Source organism: Anguilla rostrata, chromosome 10 (genome assembly GCF_018555375.3).
Source record: "Anguilla rostrata isolate EN2019 chromosome 10, ASM1855537v3, whole genome shotgun sequence".
Classification (NCBI taxonomy): Eukaryota; Metazoa; Chordata; class Actinopteri; order Anguilliformes; family Anguillidae; genus Anguilla; species Anguilla rostrata.
Genome location: NC_057942.1, coordinates 28,153,231 through 28,173,724, shown reverse-complemented (window position 1 = coordinate 28,173,724; position 20,494 = coordinate 28,153,231). Strand labels below are relative to the sequence as shown.

Here is a 20,494-nt window from a genome sequence, read left to right as displayed (position 1 = left end):
ACTCTGCCCTCCTGAGCTATGTCGCCCCTAGGAGGAGGAGGAGGAGGAGGAGGTAGGTGTGAAACCCCTCTCGATGTTTGAGAAATGCAAATCTAAGTGCAGTGCTGAACAGTTTGTATTTCGTCGTATAATTTTGAAACCGTCAGAAATCTCCCTACTTGTCATATCTCCTGAGTAACAGCGGGGTGTACAAGAATGGTGACGTCGTTGGGGAAAATATGTCGCAAAAGGGGCTTTCCAAACCCATATTCGTACCCAGCGCCTTACAACGATTTTTTTTTTTTGTTGCAAACACCGAAGTGACATTTGGTTGTACAATTTATCAAACTTAATTAAAAAGTTAACATTCTTAAGTCAATGTGCTGTATTAGCTTAAATATCTGATATAGTCAACGTTTCTAAACAATGAAAGGAAAACGGTTCAATTAAATAACATCACAAGGTTACGTACAGAACTGCTCACACTTTCGCTTGTCATTTAGTTCAGTTTTCTTATTTGACATTGCCTTGTATGAATTTACTTTAAATGTCACAGGCACAAACTGAAATTATTTTGATAAAGTAGGCCTACGCACGTGGATTCCAACATAATTTCCGGGTTGACTAGGGGGAAATCCGTGGTAATTTTTCAAAACCAAGAGAGCTATTGTTTTGTGAAAGTTCTGTGTAGTGTAGTTTTATTCACGACAGTGAATGCAACCTGTTGAAAACGTTGTTGCTTTTAAATAAGCGCGAGATAATCTAACAAATTATAAAGAATAATTTCATTTTTCTTCAGTTAAACTTAAGGGTCTGGTTGAGAACCAAATTACTTTCAGCAACAGTAGCTTAGGCTATCATGGCAACGGGAGCGACGGGGGACCTTGCTGATGCTTCATCTACGCCGGGTGAGAATGAATACCCGTCTGGCTTTCCGCATAGCATCTGCGACGATGTGCCTCAGGACAAGTATCTATGCAGCAATTGCAACAACGTCCTCAACAAAGCTCACCAAACCATGTGTGGTCATCGCTACTGCCTCGCTTGTGTCAACTGGTTGGTGCGGTAAGGATTTGGGCAGCGATGTGCCCATTTTTCTCCTCCTGACTTCAAACTCAAGTTTCGATTACCGTATTTTAATATATTCAAAGTGATACCTTTGTGCCAGGGCTCAGACAATAAACACTATAAATGCTTAGAAATAGAATTATAACCTCATGAAATCGACTCAAGAAAGTATTTAACCAAGAAAAGTAAAGCATCTAGATCAGTTTTCCTAATGATGAAAACCACGAAGCCAAAGAATCTTCTATGTAGTTTTGGTATTCCATTTAACATTAAATATATTTAGACGAAACTAATTTGGTTTTATTCAACATTTCTTTAGCGCTCGATATTTGCTCAGAAACGATTAAACTTTGAAAGTATAAAAGTTAATGACCATTTTATATCAGTTTAACAGCGTAATTGAAAGATCACATGTTTACAGTAAATTGTGTTCATTTTTCTGTGTGTTTGTTGTTGTAAAGGAACAACAAGAACCTTATGTGTAAGAAATGCAGAGAAGAGGACCGATGCCTTGAAGGCAATAACAGCCTGCTTACTCCAGACAATGTGGGTAACATATGACTGCAAACACACTGTACACTTGAGAAAGGATAATGTAAATTGAAGATACATTTAATCTCAGAAGTCTGCTTTAACAGCCATTTTCAGAGCAGAGTAATAATCTAATTTTCCACAGCCTGTTATTCTTTGTTCTGGTTTGAATAATTTTATGTTCAGTATGTGTTCAGTAGGGTAGTTAAGTTGTCAAAGGAGTCTGTCCTTTTTCTACCTGCTGTCTTGGGAACTAGTCTGTCCTCTGGGAACTTCTTCACTCTGATCCATCATCTTTGCACTTGCTTTTGCATTATAAATTGCTCTGGATAACAGCATCTGCTAAAGGGCAGTAATGCAATGTAATTGATTTTTGTTTAGATAAATTCTAGCCATGAAACCAATTTCAGAACACAAAAAAAGAAATGTGAAATGACATAAATCCACCAAAAGGCATGTGTGTATGTTACATTTTGTAGACAAAAAAAATAAAATAAATTATATTAAAATCAGATGAAGTTAGTAGTGAGACAGAGAGAAGGGAAACAAGTTTAAATAGGTGAGTATTCGGTTATATAAGAAGAGAGGTACATTTACAGAGATTCACTGAGAATGATAAACCTGTCATGTCCTCTAATGTGTGTTGGTACTTGAGCCCTCGGTAGAGTTGTTCAGGTGATGTAAATCCCCGGAGGCAATGCTGGTACACTGGGTGAATTCCAGTTCTTTCCACACAGAGTCAGTTGCTCTACTGGTTAGTAAGCAGGAAGACTGAGAAGTGACTGAGAAATAAATATTTATTCTGTCTCATTTGCTTATAATCTCAAATAAGAATGGAAAAAAGGCTATTCAATGTACTGAAACTGTATTGAAATAATACAGTTAGACCAGTTTCTGTTTTAGCGCTGCAGAAGTTTGGTCTTTCCAGTGCTATTCACACTAGTGTGCTTGTTATAAATGTCCTTCTCTTAACCTTTCACAAATATTCAGAGTGAGTCATCAAAGAAAGCTTAGTATTTTTGATGTTATGCACAGCAGAGAAAATGTCTTCAGGAAATAGATTATGTGCTCTTACCCTTTCAGGTGTTTCATGATGCTGCCATCAACAAGGAGATCCTGGAGCTGAAGGTGCACTGTGCCAACCAGGGCTGCAGCTGGAAAGGTGTACTAAAGGACTATGAGGTACTGACATGTCTGCATCACTGTATACACCAGACTGAGTTACTGACTTGCTCTAACCACACTTTAGTAAACTTATTGAAATGTGTATAAAAATTATATTAATATCTGAAATATAGAGCAAATAATGTGTTGTAGTTGTGTTCAGATCAGATTTGGTGTGAAGTATTTTATGAATTGTCTGTGACTTCATTCTTAGGAACACCAGAGTGGGTGTGACCATGCTTTGATCCCCTGCAACATTGGCTGCGGTCACATGGTAGAGAGGAAGAAGTTGGCCTCTCACCTCAAGAATGACTGTCCCAACAACATGTCTCCCAGTCCTACCTGCTCCCAAACAATAAGCCCGACAGAGCCACAGGTAAGATTACATCAGTTCAGGGACAGGGCTAGGAAATCAAAATTCACAAGTTAGAGGTAGTGAACAAATGAATGGCAAAATAGCAGTGTTCCAATAGTCAAGGGTTCTGGTGTTTCCACTGAAGTGTTTGTTGCTAGTTAGCTGCTGCAATGACAGATGCTACAGATGCTAAGAAACCTAGATACAGTGAAGCAAAAAGATAAGCCGACAGGGCTCGTTAAAAAAACTAGAGTCATCCTTGGAATTGCTTTTGCTTGGTGGCGTCACCAAAGGGATGAAAAGCAGCACGGAGTTGGCCTTCTTTCCTGTTGGCCTGTAAATAACATTGCTTTAAGCTGGGTACATTAGGCAGCTGGGTGCCCAAGGTTGAGCAGCTTTTGTATTAAATTCTGTTCTCCCATCAAGATGTCCTCTCCCCTATGGGACTGCTGTTACTGTTTATAGTTACAACTTGGCTAGCTCTGTAATTCACCTGCATTAATTTCAATCAGGGAAACTGAATTAATTGCAGAATTCATGCTTGGCTACTTGCAGCCAAATTCACTAACAAAGCTTACAACGTTGCTAACAAAGACTCCCGTCCTCATCAGGGTTCACTGGTAAAAAAATATAGCATAACCGTCTATGCATCAGAGTTCACCTGCATTTATTTCAATGAGAGGAACTGAATTCGATACAGCATGGATGCTTACTAGCTACGTGCAGCGAGCTTCACTAACAAAGCTAACAAAGTTTCTAATCAGTGGCTTAGTGTAGTAAACATTCCATTCATAAGTTGTAGTACTTCCATTGAAAATGATGCTAAATGAATATTTGCTAAACTTCAACATATTATTTCTAACTCTGTACCTCAGAAATTTAACAATGTAATGATAGATTACATTAAATATTATTTGGCAGATGCTTTTATCCAAAATGATACACAATAATTGCATACTGAAGGTCGTTGGAACAACTACAGAACACAGGTCAGATAAGGTAGCTACAATTTGCATAAAGTACCAGTTATCCATAGCCATGAACATATACATATTATGTTGCATTTGAGAAAATAAAAAAGCTAATATATAATAGGCTATGGATAACTACATGAAAAAGTAATTTACTTTACAAGTGTATTAGGTAGCTATCGTAGACCTATGGCGTGCTAATGTTACTTATTTTTACATCCCAATTCTAACTAAACTCTTTGACAGAAAGTCTGTCATCGGTAGCCTATCAAAGACAACCTGCAACCGATGTCAAGCACGATGCAAAAAAACCCCTTGGGCCCAATTGTTTTGGTACGTCCCAAGAGACTGGCCAGCCAAGGAAGGAAAATGTTGTTGTTTTTGTATTTGGTACACAAATCTGACTGTTCACTCATAATGCAAGGTGTTTTGTAGTAATGAAAAGCTGCATATCGATCGTTTGCTGATGACGTGGAGCCCTGTAATTTTGTGGTTGCAGAACAATTCAATACGTAATTTGCTTATGTAAAGTTGTCGCTCTTGTCATCTATGATGAAATGCCCTAGCATAGCATGTAGTAGTATACCGAAAATGCTGTTTAGTGGGACTTCCGATTCACCTCCCTATGTATTTAGCTAACTTGGACAGTTAGCCGTAGCTAAAGGTTGTTAATAGTATAACTATGAGTATAACTTTACTGACTGGTGTTGGCTGTGAATAGCCAAGTAAGGGAGCTAGCTAGCAATAGCCAAAGCATGTTGTACCTTGAAAGCTCCGGCATAGCTACCGCATTATTTAAAGGTCTACATATGTTTTTTTAAAATTACATAGCTAATCATTCAAGTCATTTGAAGAAATAGAAAATTATTCAATTTTTAATTGTACTGTAAGTGATGGTGGGAATAACCTCAGTAAAGAAGCATAGCCTGTATAAAAAGTAATGTAATGTAATAAAAGTAGCATTGAAGATAAGTTAATAAGATAATGGATGAAGTTAACAACACATAGCCTAATAACAGTCTATATTGGTTTTAACATGTTACCTTCTCTCAATGCCATTTAATGCATGGTTTACTAAATTAGAGACTAAAGACTTATAAACATGTGTTTATAGGGAAACAGTATTTATTAGCCAAGTTAAATATAATGTTGGAGCATGTGCTTTACAGTCTGGTGGGTGGTGGTAAACATCCCCCCTTGTAGGAGAGGTGATACATATTCTCCACATGCATCTACATGCATACATTTCATTAAATTATCTTAACAAAATATCATGTTTGTTTCTGGTTCATTCATTACCATTTTTGTTTGCTTTTTAAAGGGCACATCAATAGCGAAACACACACTACCTGCTGTTATTTTAGTGGAAGAATGACAGAAAAGTGGGTTAGAGAAATCAGTTTGCATTATTACCAATTCTATTGCCAGTCAAAAATGAGATGTTTTCAACAGTACGGTTTGTTAGTCAAGTCTCTGTTTCATGGCTTATAAAGCACACACTTGCTTGAGCAGCCATCATGCATATAGCTAAATAACCCAATGTTTATTGTAGGCAATGTCGGAACTGATTTTATTTCTGACATCATACCATGCTATCCTTTATATGACCAAATTTCCCTTGTTCCATATCTGGGTAAGATGAAGCAGTTCTTGTATGTAATTATTGTACATGACTTCAGCCACATCTGTGCAGTTAAGCTACTGCAGAAAACACAAAAATGTACATTAAATGTAATTATAAGATCATTTGTTAATGAGAATAATGTTGATGGTAGCCTATATGTGGGCATGAGTGTACGGTAGACAGCAAAAAACTGTTCATATGAATCCTCTTAATTTGAGCTCATTTTTACCATATTCACGTAAGTACATACACACATCCAATATACTGTATGTTCGCGTATATGTAAATATTGTAAATCAATCATATGTTTTTACTAGTTAGGCTACCATTGATTCCTGTTGGCTCTCTATGTTGCTATTGGATAATATGCGTTCAAATCGCCTGCCAGGAGCTGTTTGAAACAATCTGAAGGCTACATTAATCACTTGAGAGTCTACCATTTTTACCACTGAACTGTATGGTTTTGACCCACTGAACTGTATAAAAACTAGAAGGGAAACATGGTCACATGGTTCCTTTCAGTCCTGTTCAATTTGACACTTCTGCATGTGACACCAACGCAAGATGGTGACCACAGCCTGGAAATGGTGTTCCTGATGAGTCTGCCATGTGTTTGAGCTTTGTAGAAATTCATAAAAACATTTTGGAATAAAGGCTGTATTGAACACTCATTTTAATTATCAGAATACTTACTGCCCCAGATAGATCAGCGAACCCCGGGACAGATCTGTGCCACTTATCAACCAGCGAGGCAACGCTGACTTCGGGCCAGATGATCCGGTGTCCACAGATTTGGCCCAGAGTTCATTTATTTCAACTTTTATATATTATATCAGATTTTCAGTGGGTCAAAAGTTTACATAGACTTTGTTAGTATTTGGTGGCATTGCCCTTTAATTGCTTAACTTGAATGAAACGCTTAGGGTAGCCTTCCACAAGCTTCTCACAATACTTTGCTGGAATTTTTGCCCACTCCTCCTGACAGAACTGGTGCAACTCAGTCAGGTTTGTGGGCCTTCTTGCTCTAACACGCTTTTTCAGTTCAGTCCACAAAATATGAGATTCAGGTCAGGGCTTTGTGATGACCACTCCAATACTTTCACTTTGTTGTCATTAAGCCATTTTATTAGAACTTAGGAGGTATGCTTAGAATCATCTGCTGAAAGACCCAGTTGAGACCAAGTTTAAACTTTCTAGCTGATGTCTTGAGGTGTTGCTTCAGTATTTCTAAATAATCCTCCTTCCTCATGATGCCATCTATTTTCTGAAGGGCACCAGTCCCTTTTCCAGAAAAAACACCCCCACAACATGATGCTGCCACCCCCATGCTTCACAGTTGGGATGGTGTTCTTCAGATTAAAAGCCTCACATTACATTACATTACATTACAGGCATTTGGCAGACGCTCTTATCCAGAGCGACGTACAACAAAGTGTATAACCATAACCAGGAACAAGTATGACGAAACCCCTAGAGAGAAGTACCGGTCCAAGTGCAGGGAACAACCGCATAGTTCAACTTGGACCCTGGTGGTTAAACTGATTAACACTAACAACGAGAACGGCAACAACGCAATCTATGGAAAAATAAAAATAAATAAAAATACAAGTAGTCGTTAAGACTGGCGCGTCAACTAAGTCACCTATTAAACAGCTGCCTAGTTACACCCCTAAGTTTAGTCATTTACAGGGGGGAAGGGAGGGATGGGGAGAGGTGCAGCCTGAAGAGGTGGGTCTTCAGTCGTCGTTTGAAATGGGTCACAGTCTCAGCTGTTCTGACCTCCACAGGGAGGTCATTCCACCATCGTGGGGCCAGAACAGACAGGAGACGTGTTCTGGAAGTGCAGGTGCGAAGAGGGGGAGGTGCTAGGCGTCCTGAGGTAGCAGAACGGAGGGATCTGGTTGGCATGTAGGGTTTGAAAATCTTGTGAAGGTATGCTGGGGCTGATCCCTTGACTGCCTGGTATGCTAGAACCAATGTTTTGAATTTGATGCGAGCTATAACAGGCAGCCAGTGGAGGGTAGTGAGCAGGGGAGTTACGTGGGAGTGTCTGGGGAGGTTGAAGACCAGACGAGCCGCAGCATTCTGGATGAGCTGCAGGGGTCTGGTGGCAGATGCCGGTAGTCCAGCCAGAAGAGAGTTGCAGTAGTCCAGGTGGGATAGAACCATTGCTTGGACCAGGAGCTGGGTTGAGTAGGTGGTGAGAAAGGGGCGGATTCTGCGGATGTTAATCCATACACAGCGCTGATCATTATGGCTAAACAGTTCAATTTCTGTTTCATCTGACCAGAGAACACTCCTCCAGAATGCTAGGTCTTCGTCCTGGTGATCACCTGCAAACTTCATTCTAGCTTTTTTATGCCAGTCATGGAGTAGGGGCCTTGCGCGACAGCCTTTCATGCCATTCTCTTAATGGTGGATGTAGATACTTTGGTATCTGATGCCTCCAACTCCTTCACCAGTTCCGTTGTTGTCTTGGGGTTCAGTTGAACCTTTTGGATCAAAGTTTGCTCAGCCCTGGGAGTTAATTTTGCCTCCTTCCTGAATGATGCAGTGTCTGTGTGGTCCCATGATTTTTATGTTTGCATACAATTGTTTGTACAAATGCTCCTGGTACCTTCAGTTGTTTGCTTATAAGGAGGAATCAGACTTGTGGAGGTCCACAATTTTTTTTTCTGAGGTCTTGGCTGAGTTGCATGTATTTTCCCATGTTATCAAGGGAAAAAAGACAGTGGCTATAAAGGTAGGCCTCAAATTAGGGCTGGGTGATATAGCTGAAAAATGTATCACGATAAAATGTTTAATTTCAGTTGATATCGATAATTATTGATAATTTTTAATAACCTATTTTTAATAAAGACCAGGAGAAAAAAGGTTGAATTTAACCACCTTACTTTGAATTTAACCACTTTATTTATCAAGGCACACAGGCAATAATTTTACTTTTAATGTTATTAAATAAAACGAGAGCCAGTTTAGTCCCAAAGTTGTCAAAGTCAGACTGGTGGGTCTATATTTAACGTTAACGTGTAGCCTACAGTTTTAATTTAATTTAATTTAATTTAATTTAATAGTGTGGGGTGGTTTTATGGTTTTAAACACTCCATGCTGTGATGGCATTATAAATAGATAAAGTAAGTGACTGATGAGCGTTTTTATGTTTTTGTACATGGTAAGTTTGATCTTAATTAATTTACAGAATATAGCGTTTTTTCCCCAAAGATGGTATTTCTCGATATAATTGTGCTGCCGTATTAACACATTTCTACGGTTGCGGGTCAGGCACTCTTTAGTTATTTTAGGATCGCGCTTCCGATATTGCTTGTGTTGAAAGTGCTGCAACGGAAACAGAACAGATTTACCCACTAGCCACATCTGTCCAAAATGTAAACAAGTCAGGCAGTTTTTACGGTCGGGAAAAATTTTATGACCGCGTACTCCAAAGGGTGGAAGCGGCTAAGGTGATAAAATAAGTTTGTTGTATTCCCACTCTTGGTCGGGACGGTTTTCCTGTACAGTTCACACGCAACGGTGTTATGATATGTTGCTTATGATGTTGATTGCAGTTATGTTTGACGCATGTCAGGATTCACTGTTTAAAAACTGTGTTTTTATGCTGCTGTACCCTGCCTTGTCAAACTTTAATTAATTTAACTATGAAACTATATCGGTCAGACTTAAAAAAATAAAAAAAATAAAAAACTGCCATACTGACAGCCGACCTGTCCTTTCAACAATTTCCTCACCCTCTGCACTCAATTTCTCACTCCACGCTGTTTCTGTTGTTGTGTCACATGTCGATGGTGCAACCGAACATACACCTGTTAAATGACTGGCTGTTTGCGTGTCACTCGTAGCACGCTCCATTATCAAGGGATATGATAGACTGTTTATGAGCCAGGAAGGGAGCACGCTTGGGGTTTGTTCATGCAAACAAACTTTGCATATTGGTTATGTGCTTTCCTGGTGGTTTGCATTTAATGCATTTAAGTGAAACTATCGAACATTCTATTCAACAATTTTCTTATTGCTATTGATGAAGTGTCTATCGCGGTACATATCGCTCTCGTTTTATCGCCCAAGCCTATCTTAAATACAGCCACAGGTGCCAATGAACTCCTAATTATGACAATTGGGCAATCAGAAGCTTCTAAAAAGTCATTACATCAATTTCTGGAATCTTCCAGACTGTTTAAAGAGACAGTCAACTTGGTGTATGCAAACATTTGACCCACTGGAATTCTGATATAGTGAATTAAAGCTGAAATAAATCTGTCTCTAATCGATTGTTTTAAAATTACCTCTGATGTGAACAAAGTAGAGGCCCTAATTGACTTGCCAAAATAAATGTATGGTAACTTGAAATCTGCGGAGTTTGAAAAAAATGAGTTTGAAAAGCTTTAGCCTAGGTGTATGTAAACTTTTGGCCTCAACTGTAGTCGTGGCGCTTCGATGTTGTGGTTATGGGTTGTTTTGGGGCTTTTGTTAAGGTTCATGGAATCCAACACGGACTAAGTTACCATACATTTTTAAGCCAAAAATTAAGTACCCCCCCCCCCCCCCCCAAGAGGCTAAACCCTGGCTACAAATGGATCATTCTGCAAGACAATTATCCCAAGCATACTTCATAATCAACTACCATTTGAAGTTTGAACCTGAACCAAAATTTGAGTTTTAAATTGAAGACCATTGTCTACAAGTGCAAACTATAGAATGTCAAGGAATTTAAAAGATTCTCTACGGAGGAATGTTCAAAGAGCCATGTTCTCCCCCATATGGTTACTAATCTACACTAATCTAATAAAACACAACAGAAGACTACTCAGTAGTAGTATCCTTGCAAAGGGAGGGTGCACAGTATATTTAAAACAGGGGTGTATATGGGATCCTAATGCTTACCCCATACAAGGACCTGTAATCCATGACAGCTTTGATTTGTGCTTATTTATTTGCTACCAATTCCCAGTATGCTCTTTACTAGCAATATTTCATTTGACAGGGGTGGAGTGCCAACTGTTGACATTTCTCTCTCCCCTCTGTATTTGTCCATGTCAGTACTGATGTAATGCAAGTTTTCATGGTGATATTTTTCACAGAAATAGCCCCAACCCTCTCTGCTCAGGAGGACTTTTCTGTTAAGTAGCTAACTCGATGTCTAATTGATTCTGTTACAGAAGCACTTATGTTCAAGTCCTTCCGAGGAAATGGGTCCCACCACCGCCCAGGGGGCAGAGGAGGTACTGTAAAAGCCTCCCCTGAACTTCAGTTGTCCCTTTCTATAAAGCTAGCTATCTAGCGTAAATGAAGAAAGCAATACTTTAACCTTATAAATCACAGTGTATCTGAAATCAGTTATGTTAATCATTATGTTAGTCACTTAGCTAGTTAGTCACGTTGCCCGGTTGGAAATATTGTGCATTATATACAATGGCTGTTTAAATTAGTTGTCCAGCTGATTATCACTAATAGCTTGATAACCACAAAACTATGAAATAATATCCATTAGCTTGAATGTTATGTCTGCTGAAACTATTTTAAAAAGCAGAAACTGCTTTCAGTCTTTGAGGAATACCATAAAATGTCAACTACTTTACTACATTAGGTAGCACTACTTGTCTTTTGCCATCACACACAGGTACACACACACATCACACACATACACACACACACACACACACACACACAAACACTCGCCTGAGCAGGCAGTGCTCTCTGCAATAACTCATTTGATTGTGCTGTGCTTAGTCTGACCTCAAAACTTAGACCTGTTTAGTATGGTAAAAACCAGCGTGGAGGTTCCTTCCACTGGCATAGCTCACAGGATCATAGACGCACACAAGCCACCTGACCTCATCAAGGTGACAGCCTCAAAAAACAAACTATTTACGGTAATAGTGTCCTTTATCACTATTTTAGTGTTTTATCTTTATCTCTGCATATACTATATATATACCAGCAAATATCTTGAGGTGTCTTGCAAAACAAACCATTGTATAATTGCACCACAACTACAGAAATTACTCTAAAAAATACAGCTTGAGAGAAACCATTTCCCCTGACTACAGTGAAACGGCAACTATGATTTCCTGGCCTGCAATTGCTCTGTGTGACTGCATTTATTTTCCTGGTATTATTAGTATTTTAATGTTAATTAATAATCTGCTAAAGATGTTAAACATGCCAATTTTATTGTAATTTGACAGGATTATTTGTTAATGATTATGGGTGTGGTTTCCTACATGAGCAATTAAGTTACTCCTACAGGTATATACAGTACTTGAGCTTCACATACTCTCTATTAAGCCCTGTAGGGTGTACTGTAAATCTGTCTTTCAGAAATCTTTCATTTTTTGTCTACTCAGAAAGAAAATTACGAGAAGGTGGAGCAATGCTCATAGTGCAAAACATGATAGCATTTTGTTTAATGAATTATAGAGCAAAGAGTGTGCAATATTTTTCAAATACACTACGTGGCCAAAAGTATGTGGACACCTGACATCCAACATCTCATCCAACATTATGGGCATTAGTATGGAGTTGGTCCACCCTTGGAGGTTGCTGCTATAATAGCCTCCACTTTTCTGGGAAGGCTTTATACTAGATGTTGGAGCATTGCTGCAGGGATTTACATACATTCAGCCAGAAGAACTTTAGTGAGGTCGGGTACTGATTGGGCGATTAGGCCTGGCTCACAGTTGGCTTTCTAATTGATCCAAAAGGTGTTATGTGGGGTTGAGGTCAGGCCTCTGTGCAGGCCAGTCAAGTTCTTCCACACCAATCTCAACAAAACAATTTCTGTTTGGACCTCACTGTATGCCCGGGGGCATTGCCGTGCTGAAACAGGAAAAGGCCTTCTTTTGCCACAAAGTTGGAAGCACAGAATCTTCTAGAATGTTATTGCATTAAAATTTGCCTTCACTGGAACTAAGGTGCCTAACCCAAACCATGAAAAACAGCCCCAGACCAAGGGGTATCCACATACTTGTGGTCATATAGTGTATTTTAAATATATTATCGAAGCAGAAAAAAGACAGCTGTTTCTGCAGCTGGCTTGAGCTTCCTGTAGCTGGGTAGCCAGTCAATAAAAGAGAATGTGATTGCATTCTTACATGTATCATTAAATAAGGTGTACATCCTCTTGATCTGAATCCTATTTATCTTCACAGAGTCAGAAGCCTTCAAAATCCACGAAAAGACAGCAGTGCTGTTTTTCTGAAGTTGGGTGTAGGTTCAAGGTAATCTCCTTTGTCTGAAGCTTCTGATTCCTTCTCTGTAGATGAGCTGAAGTAGTGCTTTGGATCAACATTTCTGTGACCATCAGTGCCTGTCTTTCCCCCTATGACAGGGAACCAAAGAGGTTGTCCAAAATCATGAGGCGTCCGCTCACCTGGGCCACCTTCAGCTTCTGCTCCATGCCACCAGCACCCTGCAGGCCTCCCAGCTGACAGGAAAGGGCTGCACCCCAGATGCCCAACTGAGACAGGCCCTGGCTGCTCTCCACCTGCAAGGGGACGTGGAGGCAGATGGTGGGTTGGAGGCTGGCCAGGAGGGTGTAGGAGACCCTGTGGAGTCTGCAAAGGCCCATTGCCTGCAGGATGACCAGGCAGCCATGCTTTTTGGGCAGCAGCTTGAGGAACTACTTCAGAGGGTCCAGGTGTATGAGAACATTGTCACTGTATTAAACCGCGAGGTGGAGAAGACCCAGGTTACTGTGGCTTCACTTAAGCAGCAGAACCAGAACAACCAGGACATGATTCAGCACCTGGAGCTAAAGGTAATTATTCAACATGTGGAGAGACAAGTAAACATGCAGCCCCTACAGACAAAGTAATCATTTACTTAGAGAGACAGGTAATTTTTCAACACCTGGGGACACAGGTTCATATTTCTCTTGTGACACTGATGTTGAGTCTACATGCATACTCTAAAGAACAGAAACATACTTCACCGCTTTAAGTGCAATTCAAGATTCAATCAAATCACCTGTATGCTCATAAATATAAGCCTTTATGCTTATACAGACATAAAGACTAAGACTAAGGCTTGTAAATTGTGGAGAAATTGTGGAGAATAACCAGGGTCTAAAAATGAATGTACCTCTCTCACATTTTCTGGTAATGGCCCATTGCAAACAGCTTCCAATTTCTGAGGAACTCTATTTTGAACTGTTTTTTTTAGTTCTTATTATGTTTTTGTTACACCACCATTCATGTATCACACTATACCTGGAATTCCCCATAACGTTGAGCTTCTCAAACCTGCATCCTGTGTGAGTTATGATTGTCATCAGGTTTTTTAACTCATTTAAGAGTGACACCCAGTGCAAGTAGTTGACATTATAGTTAAAGTGATGTTCGGTGCAAAGGTGTTTGCCAAGCTGAACATCACAATAGGATCTTGGCAAGTCAAATTTGTGCCTTTACAAAGATCCAACACCTTCTCAGGGAACCACCATCTTTGGCTTCTTTTGTGAACTCCTTGAGTTTGTTCTGGTAGGTCTTTATATCAGAAAACATTGCAGCATTCATTTGTTGTGCCCAGTCTTAAGGCATGTAGCAGGTATACACAGCAGATGTGCTCAAATTTGTAGAACATAAACAATGCATAATGAAATTTTAAATTCCCAAATTAAATTAATAATCATTTTCACCTTTTGTTCATTGGCTCTTATCATCAGTCTGTTTTCAGTATGAAAGATTGACACATTCTGTTCTTTGATACTAATTTATTATCCAAAGAAGGCTATTATCATTGTGCTTTTGTTCATTAGAAATGTCCTTATGAAACCTCTTGTTCTGTTTTTTTGCAATACAAGTTTTTTGCAGCTTTAGCTTTGTGAATGTTTCATAAATGTTCTTAAGGTTAACATAGTCTGTAACCTTGTCATCATTCTCAGAAACCATTTTTCATTCTACTTGGGCTGCTTGAAATACCTTAGTGTCAGTGAGAGTGTTTTCCAATGTTAACCCCTCTTCCTGCAGCAACTTGTCACATTCTTTTTTGACAGTTTTTGTGGAGCTGATCTTGCAACATGGGAGATTCACACACTCCAAATACCACACAAATTAGCCAGTTCACAATAGCATTGGTGCATTCTGTATGTGACCATATTCTATATATAAAGGCATGCCAACACATTTTTTTGACATTTAAGGAAAGCATAAAGAGGTGCATATGCACCTTTCTCCCTGGGAAGATTCTCTGTACCAGTGTAGCACTTTGTCCCTTGTCCATTACACCGTCCTCTCTGTTTAAAAAACCATAAAAACGCATTCATAATCTGCTGTTCTGAGATTGAGTTGACATAGTGGCGATAACTATCCAATAACATGCCCTGTAACCTGTTGAATCATGTTGAATTTTCTTGTCCATTTCTGTTTATTTGGTGAATTTAAATTTTCCAAGCCTGATTTCATAGGCCATCATCTGTCATCATTACTTTAATGCGCTTGTAGCAAGCAGTCTCTACCTTAGTTGTGTCATCAACAAAATCAGGATATTCTTTTCACAATGTTTCATTCATTCATAAATTCATTTTATATTAAATCACCAGGATGGTAGAAAGTCATCTGAAGTTGTGATTATTCCACAGTGTGATATATTCATTATGCTCTGCTAAGGAGATGGCAAGATAAAGGACCTTGCATCTATTTTGTGCAAATGTCCATTTGTCCATCACAGATTAAATATTTCTTGCCTAAACTTGGTTTGTTAGGCATTGCGACAGGGGATATGTCAACAAAATATTTCTTTTAATTAAAATGATTTCGTTTCGAATCAAATAATTTGTGTTTTGATGTTTCCAGCTCATCTCTTAATACCATCTCTAATGCACATATATGAACATTAGCCATATGCAGCAGGCACGCAATCACACAGGACTGTACATGTTAAGGGAGGTACCATCTATACACCTGTCAATAATGGGGGTGACATAGCTCAGGTTGTCTGGCAGTCGGAGGGCACGCCTTGGGCATGTCAAAGTGTTCCTGAGCAAGACACCTAATGCCTAATTGCTCCCAATGAGTTGATTGCTACATTGCATGGCAGCCTTTCACCGTTGGTGTGTGTGTGTGTGTGTGAATGGGTGAATGAGAGGCATCAATTGTAGTCCATTCAATGTGTAGATGAGTTTTTAAATAAGTATGTAAGTAAAGATAGTTTGAAACTGAAATGTTCCTGCTGCAACTTGCAAGTGATGTAATAATCAAACAAGCTGTATTAGCAGTGGGGTCTGTAGAGAGTATCTTCTCAACCAACACAATAATTTGTTGGGGGAGACACAAACTTCAGACAAGGTAGGGGGCCAATTATCTGTTCATTAGGAGGATGTCGGCCCACCTACCATTGTTACTTAAAGGGGAATTACACTGCAAAACAGATCAAGGCATAACTGATTAATTCTTTCTGTGGGGCTAGTCAAAGCAATCTCTGTACAGAGATATCAGCAGCAAAAGGTTCAAATTTTGGTGGGAGCATAATGTAATGTTTTTGTGATGTTTTTGTCATAATGATGTACCCCTCTACCCTCTCACATTTTTGAAGAACTACGATGGGTGGGTAATTTGAATTTGGAGATACCTCCGATGTAGGCAAATGGGACGTTGACCGAACTCAAAGAGAGATTCGGGGTAGCTGCTGTTCCAAACGAACAGGGTAGTGTAGTGGGCATAGGCTACTCACTGTTTTGTGCTCTCTATGGTCCTTTTTCGATGAGGATCCACTGACTTTGGATGAGGTGGAGAACACCGACAGTATCCATAGTACGGATACAGGAGCACATTAGCAGGGTAGAGCAGAGACCACGGTGAAAATACAGATCACCGAAAAATGGTTGCAAAAACCTGCACTAGACACATCGATACAGAATGTGCTTCTGATATGTCTTTTATGCAAAAACTTTGATAGCACTTTGCACAACTCTAATCAAATCACTGAAAATGACATTGCTTACCTCTGCAGAAACATCCAAGATCAGTATTTGGTTAAATGACCTCTGCTGTCTGGTTCATTGTCAGGTCTCGGAGCACCAGCAAAAGCTGGCTATGAAGGATACCATTATTAGCTCTCTGTGCCAGCGAATCACTGCACAAGAGGACGTGTCCTACAACGGTACCTTTCTCTGGAGGGTGTCTGACCTCAGCCGGAAGATGAATGAGGCAGCCTCCGGGCACAGGAACAACCTGTACTCTCCTGGTATGCTGCTGACCTATTGGCCAAAATGTCTGCTTATATATTTGCCTGCATCCAGCGTACTTAAGTAATGACGACTAACTCTCTACCTCAGCATTCTACACCGCGCAGTACGGCTTCAAGGCGTGCATGCGGCTGTACCTGAATGGGGATGGGGTGGGCAAAGGCACTCACATCTCCCTGTTCTTCGTGGTCATGAAAGGAGAGTATGATGCCCTTCTGTCATGGCCATTTAAGCACAAGGTAAGTTGGAATTCCCTACAGATACATGGCACAAACCAGTAACAGAACTGCTACTAAAACCTTCCCTGTAAGTTACTGCTGAGAAGCTGCGTGTTTTTAGTTACGTGTGTATAGAAATGTATGTGTATATTTATTTCAGGCATGAGACTTTGGCATCATCTAATGTGCATCATGCTTGGGTTTTCATAAAATGCAAGGTTGACACTTGTTCATGTGGAATAATGCAATGCAGTTTGATGTTTTGCGATGCAATACATTAACTTCCTCAAAAATGCAGTTTGGGTGTAATAGACTCCTGTAATCCCACAGGATGTCCTAGAGTGACTTTTTGTTTGGTGGTTAACTTAGTCTACCACTTATTATTTGGTTGGTGCAGTTTTTCAGAAATACCCCCTGATCAGTGTCAGTCTCAGGAGGTTTGTTATGACAGCATTTCAACCACCCTAAGCCTAACTTTTAAGAAGGAGCAGGTAGATCCAGTTTGGCTTTGTGCTGAATTTACCCTCTGACTTACACAGCAGTGCTTAGAGTAGAGGTAGACCTAGGGTTAAGGGTTTGGCTATTATCATAGCATAAGGTTACACTGTCCAAACCTTGCTCAACATTACAAAGCTGGCAGCTGTATTTAGAAGATAAGAAACATAACTGAAGTTGCACTCTCCACAGACACAAGTACAAATATACAAATCACAGACAAAACATTTGGTTTCTCATAGTAGACCATATTTATCACTTGTTTCCTCAATTATGTATATTAAAAGGGGTTACTGGAAGGGTTTTAAGCCCCTTACCTGGTGGTGCTAGTAGGTATGGGAATTGTGTGTGCGCATCTGTCTGTCTGTGTGTGTGTCTGTGTGTGCATGTCTGTCTGTGTGTGTGGTATGTCTGACTGTCTACATGCACATTATGTGTATAAATGTAACTATTTTCTTTCTGTATTTAATTGGTACATTCAATTCAATATTCAATTTTATTTGTAGTTTTTTCAAGATACACTGTAACAAGCTTTGCAGAAAAGAAACAGGAAATAGGAAAATTTGGAAAAGACCTCTCAAGTGAGATTATAAAACTCCCCAGCGGAAAAAAAAAAACATTCAAACAGTGGTGAGAAAAAGCTCCCCAACGGGTATAATCTTTGGGAGAAACCCAGCAAAAGAGCCCATCCTCCATTGGGTGGCCCGGTGTCAGTACATATGCTGAATAAGAGGAGGTATAACTCCGGAGATTGGTTTTCTGTGTAATATAATACACATCATTTTTTTCAGGTCACCTTCTTCCTCCTTGATCAGAACCAGAAGGAGCATGTGATTGATGCCTTCAAGCCAGATCTGTCTTCTTCATCCTTCCATCGACCTGTCTCTGACATGAATGTGGCCAGTGGCCGCCCACTCTTCTTCCCCTTAGCAAAACTGCGCTCCCCCAGACATGCCTATGTTAAGGATGACACGCTCTTTATTAAGTGCATTGTGGACACCACTTCCTGAGTCTCAGGTGGTAGAGTGGCAGCTATTATGGCAGCTTTTCAGCCACCCTTTGTGGTGAATTTAATCTGTGAACTACAGAGCAATGATAAGTGTATATATATATATATATATATATATATATATATATACTTTTTATTGAACCCCATGGGGTAATTTGTCCTCTGCATTTGACCCATTCTAGTTGCTTAGGAGCAGTGGGCAGCTGCCTCTCTGTGCTGCGCCCAGGGAATGCTTACCGTAGATCTTTATTTAGGGTTAGCATGATGATTATTATCATAACTTTGGGTTACACTTAAAATTCTGACCTACAGAGCAGTGCTTATGGTAGGGTAACTTTCAGAGATAACAAACAGCACTTCTGAAAAGCTATGTGTGGACACATTTATTTTCAGCTTTTTATATTTAATTTATTTTTTAATTAATTAGAAATCTATCGTTTTGAATGTTTTGAACTCAGAACAAAGCTATGCATAATTTAAATCTATGTGAATTATTGGCATCATTCATTATGGCATTGCATTAGCTGAATGTCTGCTTTATGTAATGAGCTTTAAAGATATAGGTATAATATTTAGTTTTTAAACTGTTTAAACTTTTTTGAACTTTTTGTTTGTTTACAGTGTCAATAGCTATTTTTGTATGGGTCAATGGTGTGACATTGTGATTGAGATTGTGTCTGAATGCTGTATTTACCAGAAAGAAAAATAAATATGTACACATCTGTGATATGTAACTGTACTCCTTCCCCATTATTGGACCATAAAAGTACTTATGGTGACCTGTGATAAATGTAGGGACTTCTCTCATTTACCAGAGTAAGAATGTAATGTAACTGACAGGTAACTCCAAACTGAAAATGTTTTTAAAATGTCAAATATCATAATAAAATTATGACACAAGGTATGATTTTGTGAGGTTATATGATTGCATGGTGTAATATGGTTGAAGTATGACATGTAGAAGTTAGTTCTTTGCTTGAAAAGATCTTCTATTTCACCAATGTCATTCAGTGTAGCCAAAAAGAAAACATTATTTTGGATCGTATTGGGTATGATGTTTAAAGTTTATGACTAAATACTGCAGTATTGTTTTTTAATTTCACCAATGTCATTTGAGGTAACTGATAACATAGATCTTATCACATGAAAATGCTCATGTGACAGGAAATAATATGATAACGAATCCAGCAAAGGACCATTTCACTGCGAGTAAGTCTCTCTTGAATATTTGATCAACTTTAATTTCCAAGCATGGTTATGTTTTAGACAAAATTCCTTTGCTGTCATTTTGGTGTAATCTCATAAAATCATTGAGAATATAATGATCAAAATTTTTTTAGTTTATGCAAATTACTATTCATCTCATTTGTGTTAAAGATCATGACTTGATACAGGTAGCAAAATAACTGCCAGTTAAATTTTTTAAACAAGGAAATGAATTCAGTGTAACCGAAACGACTTCTCATTGTAACCATGAATTTCCTCTACACAAGGATTTCCTGTTACACCAACTGATAGCAGTCTATATAGGTAGTCTAACTTTTTGCACACAAAATACATCTTATTTATATACTGCATTTATGTATACAAAGTATAGTGTTGTGTAGGATGATGTCATGACAAGGGTAGCATTTATCTCTTTTGTATCAGTAATCATCACACACTTGGGTAACTCAATCAATATATCTTTAAAAAAAAAAGTTATTAGAAGGTGTCATTTCAAAATATGGGGAGTTTTATGTGTCTTTCTGATACATGCACTGTCTGCTCACAATCACTATTTTCACTTGCTGGTGAATTTGGTTTTTAAAAATGTATTGATAAAGATGATCAGAAAGTTTATTGGACTGCACTGGACCTTTTGGAATCTACTGTACTGCCTT

At 39.1% G+C, this 20,494-nt stretch overlaps 1 protein-coding gene across 1 annotated transcript; it reads left to right on the top strand.

Annotated features, from left to right (window-relative positions):
• Positions 1-320: 320 nt before the first annotated feature.
• traf1 (TNF receptor-associated factor 1) lies at positions 321-19,528 on the top strand. Its single transcript, XM_064296334.1, has 10 exons — positions 321-1,044; positions 1,509-1,593; positions 2,662-2,760; positions 2,957-3,118; positions 10,867-10,929; positions 12,859-12,927; positions 13,038-13,466; positions 16,711-16,888; positions 16,980-17,128; positions 18,394-19,528. Exons 1-10 carry the CDS (start codon positions 839-841, stop codon positions 18,610-18,612), a joined length of 1,659 nt encoding a protein of 552 aa, XP_064152404.1. The 5' UTR covers positions 321-838; the 3' UTR covers positions 18,613-19,528.
• Positions 19,529-20,494: the final 966 nt, after the last annotated feature.

Coding starts and splice junctions, on each gene's coding strand:
- traf1 (XM_064296334.1), top strand. CDS start 839: ATGGCAACGGGAGCGACGGGGGACCTTGCTGATGCTTCATCTACGCCG. Junction 12,928..13,037: donor AAGTTGGGTGTAGGTTCAAG/GTAATCTCCTTT, acceptor CCCCTATGACAG/GGAACCAAAGAGGTTGTCCA. Junction 17,129..18,393: donor CATGGCCATTTAAGCACAAG/GTAAGTTGGAAT, acceptor CATTTTTTTCAG/GTCACCTTCTTCCTCCTTGA.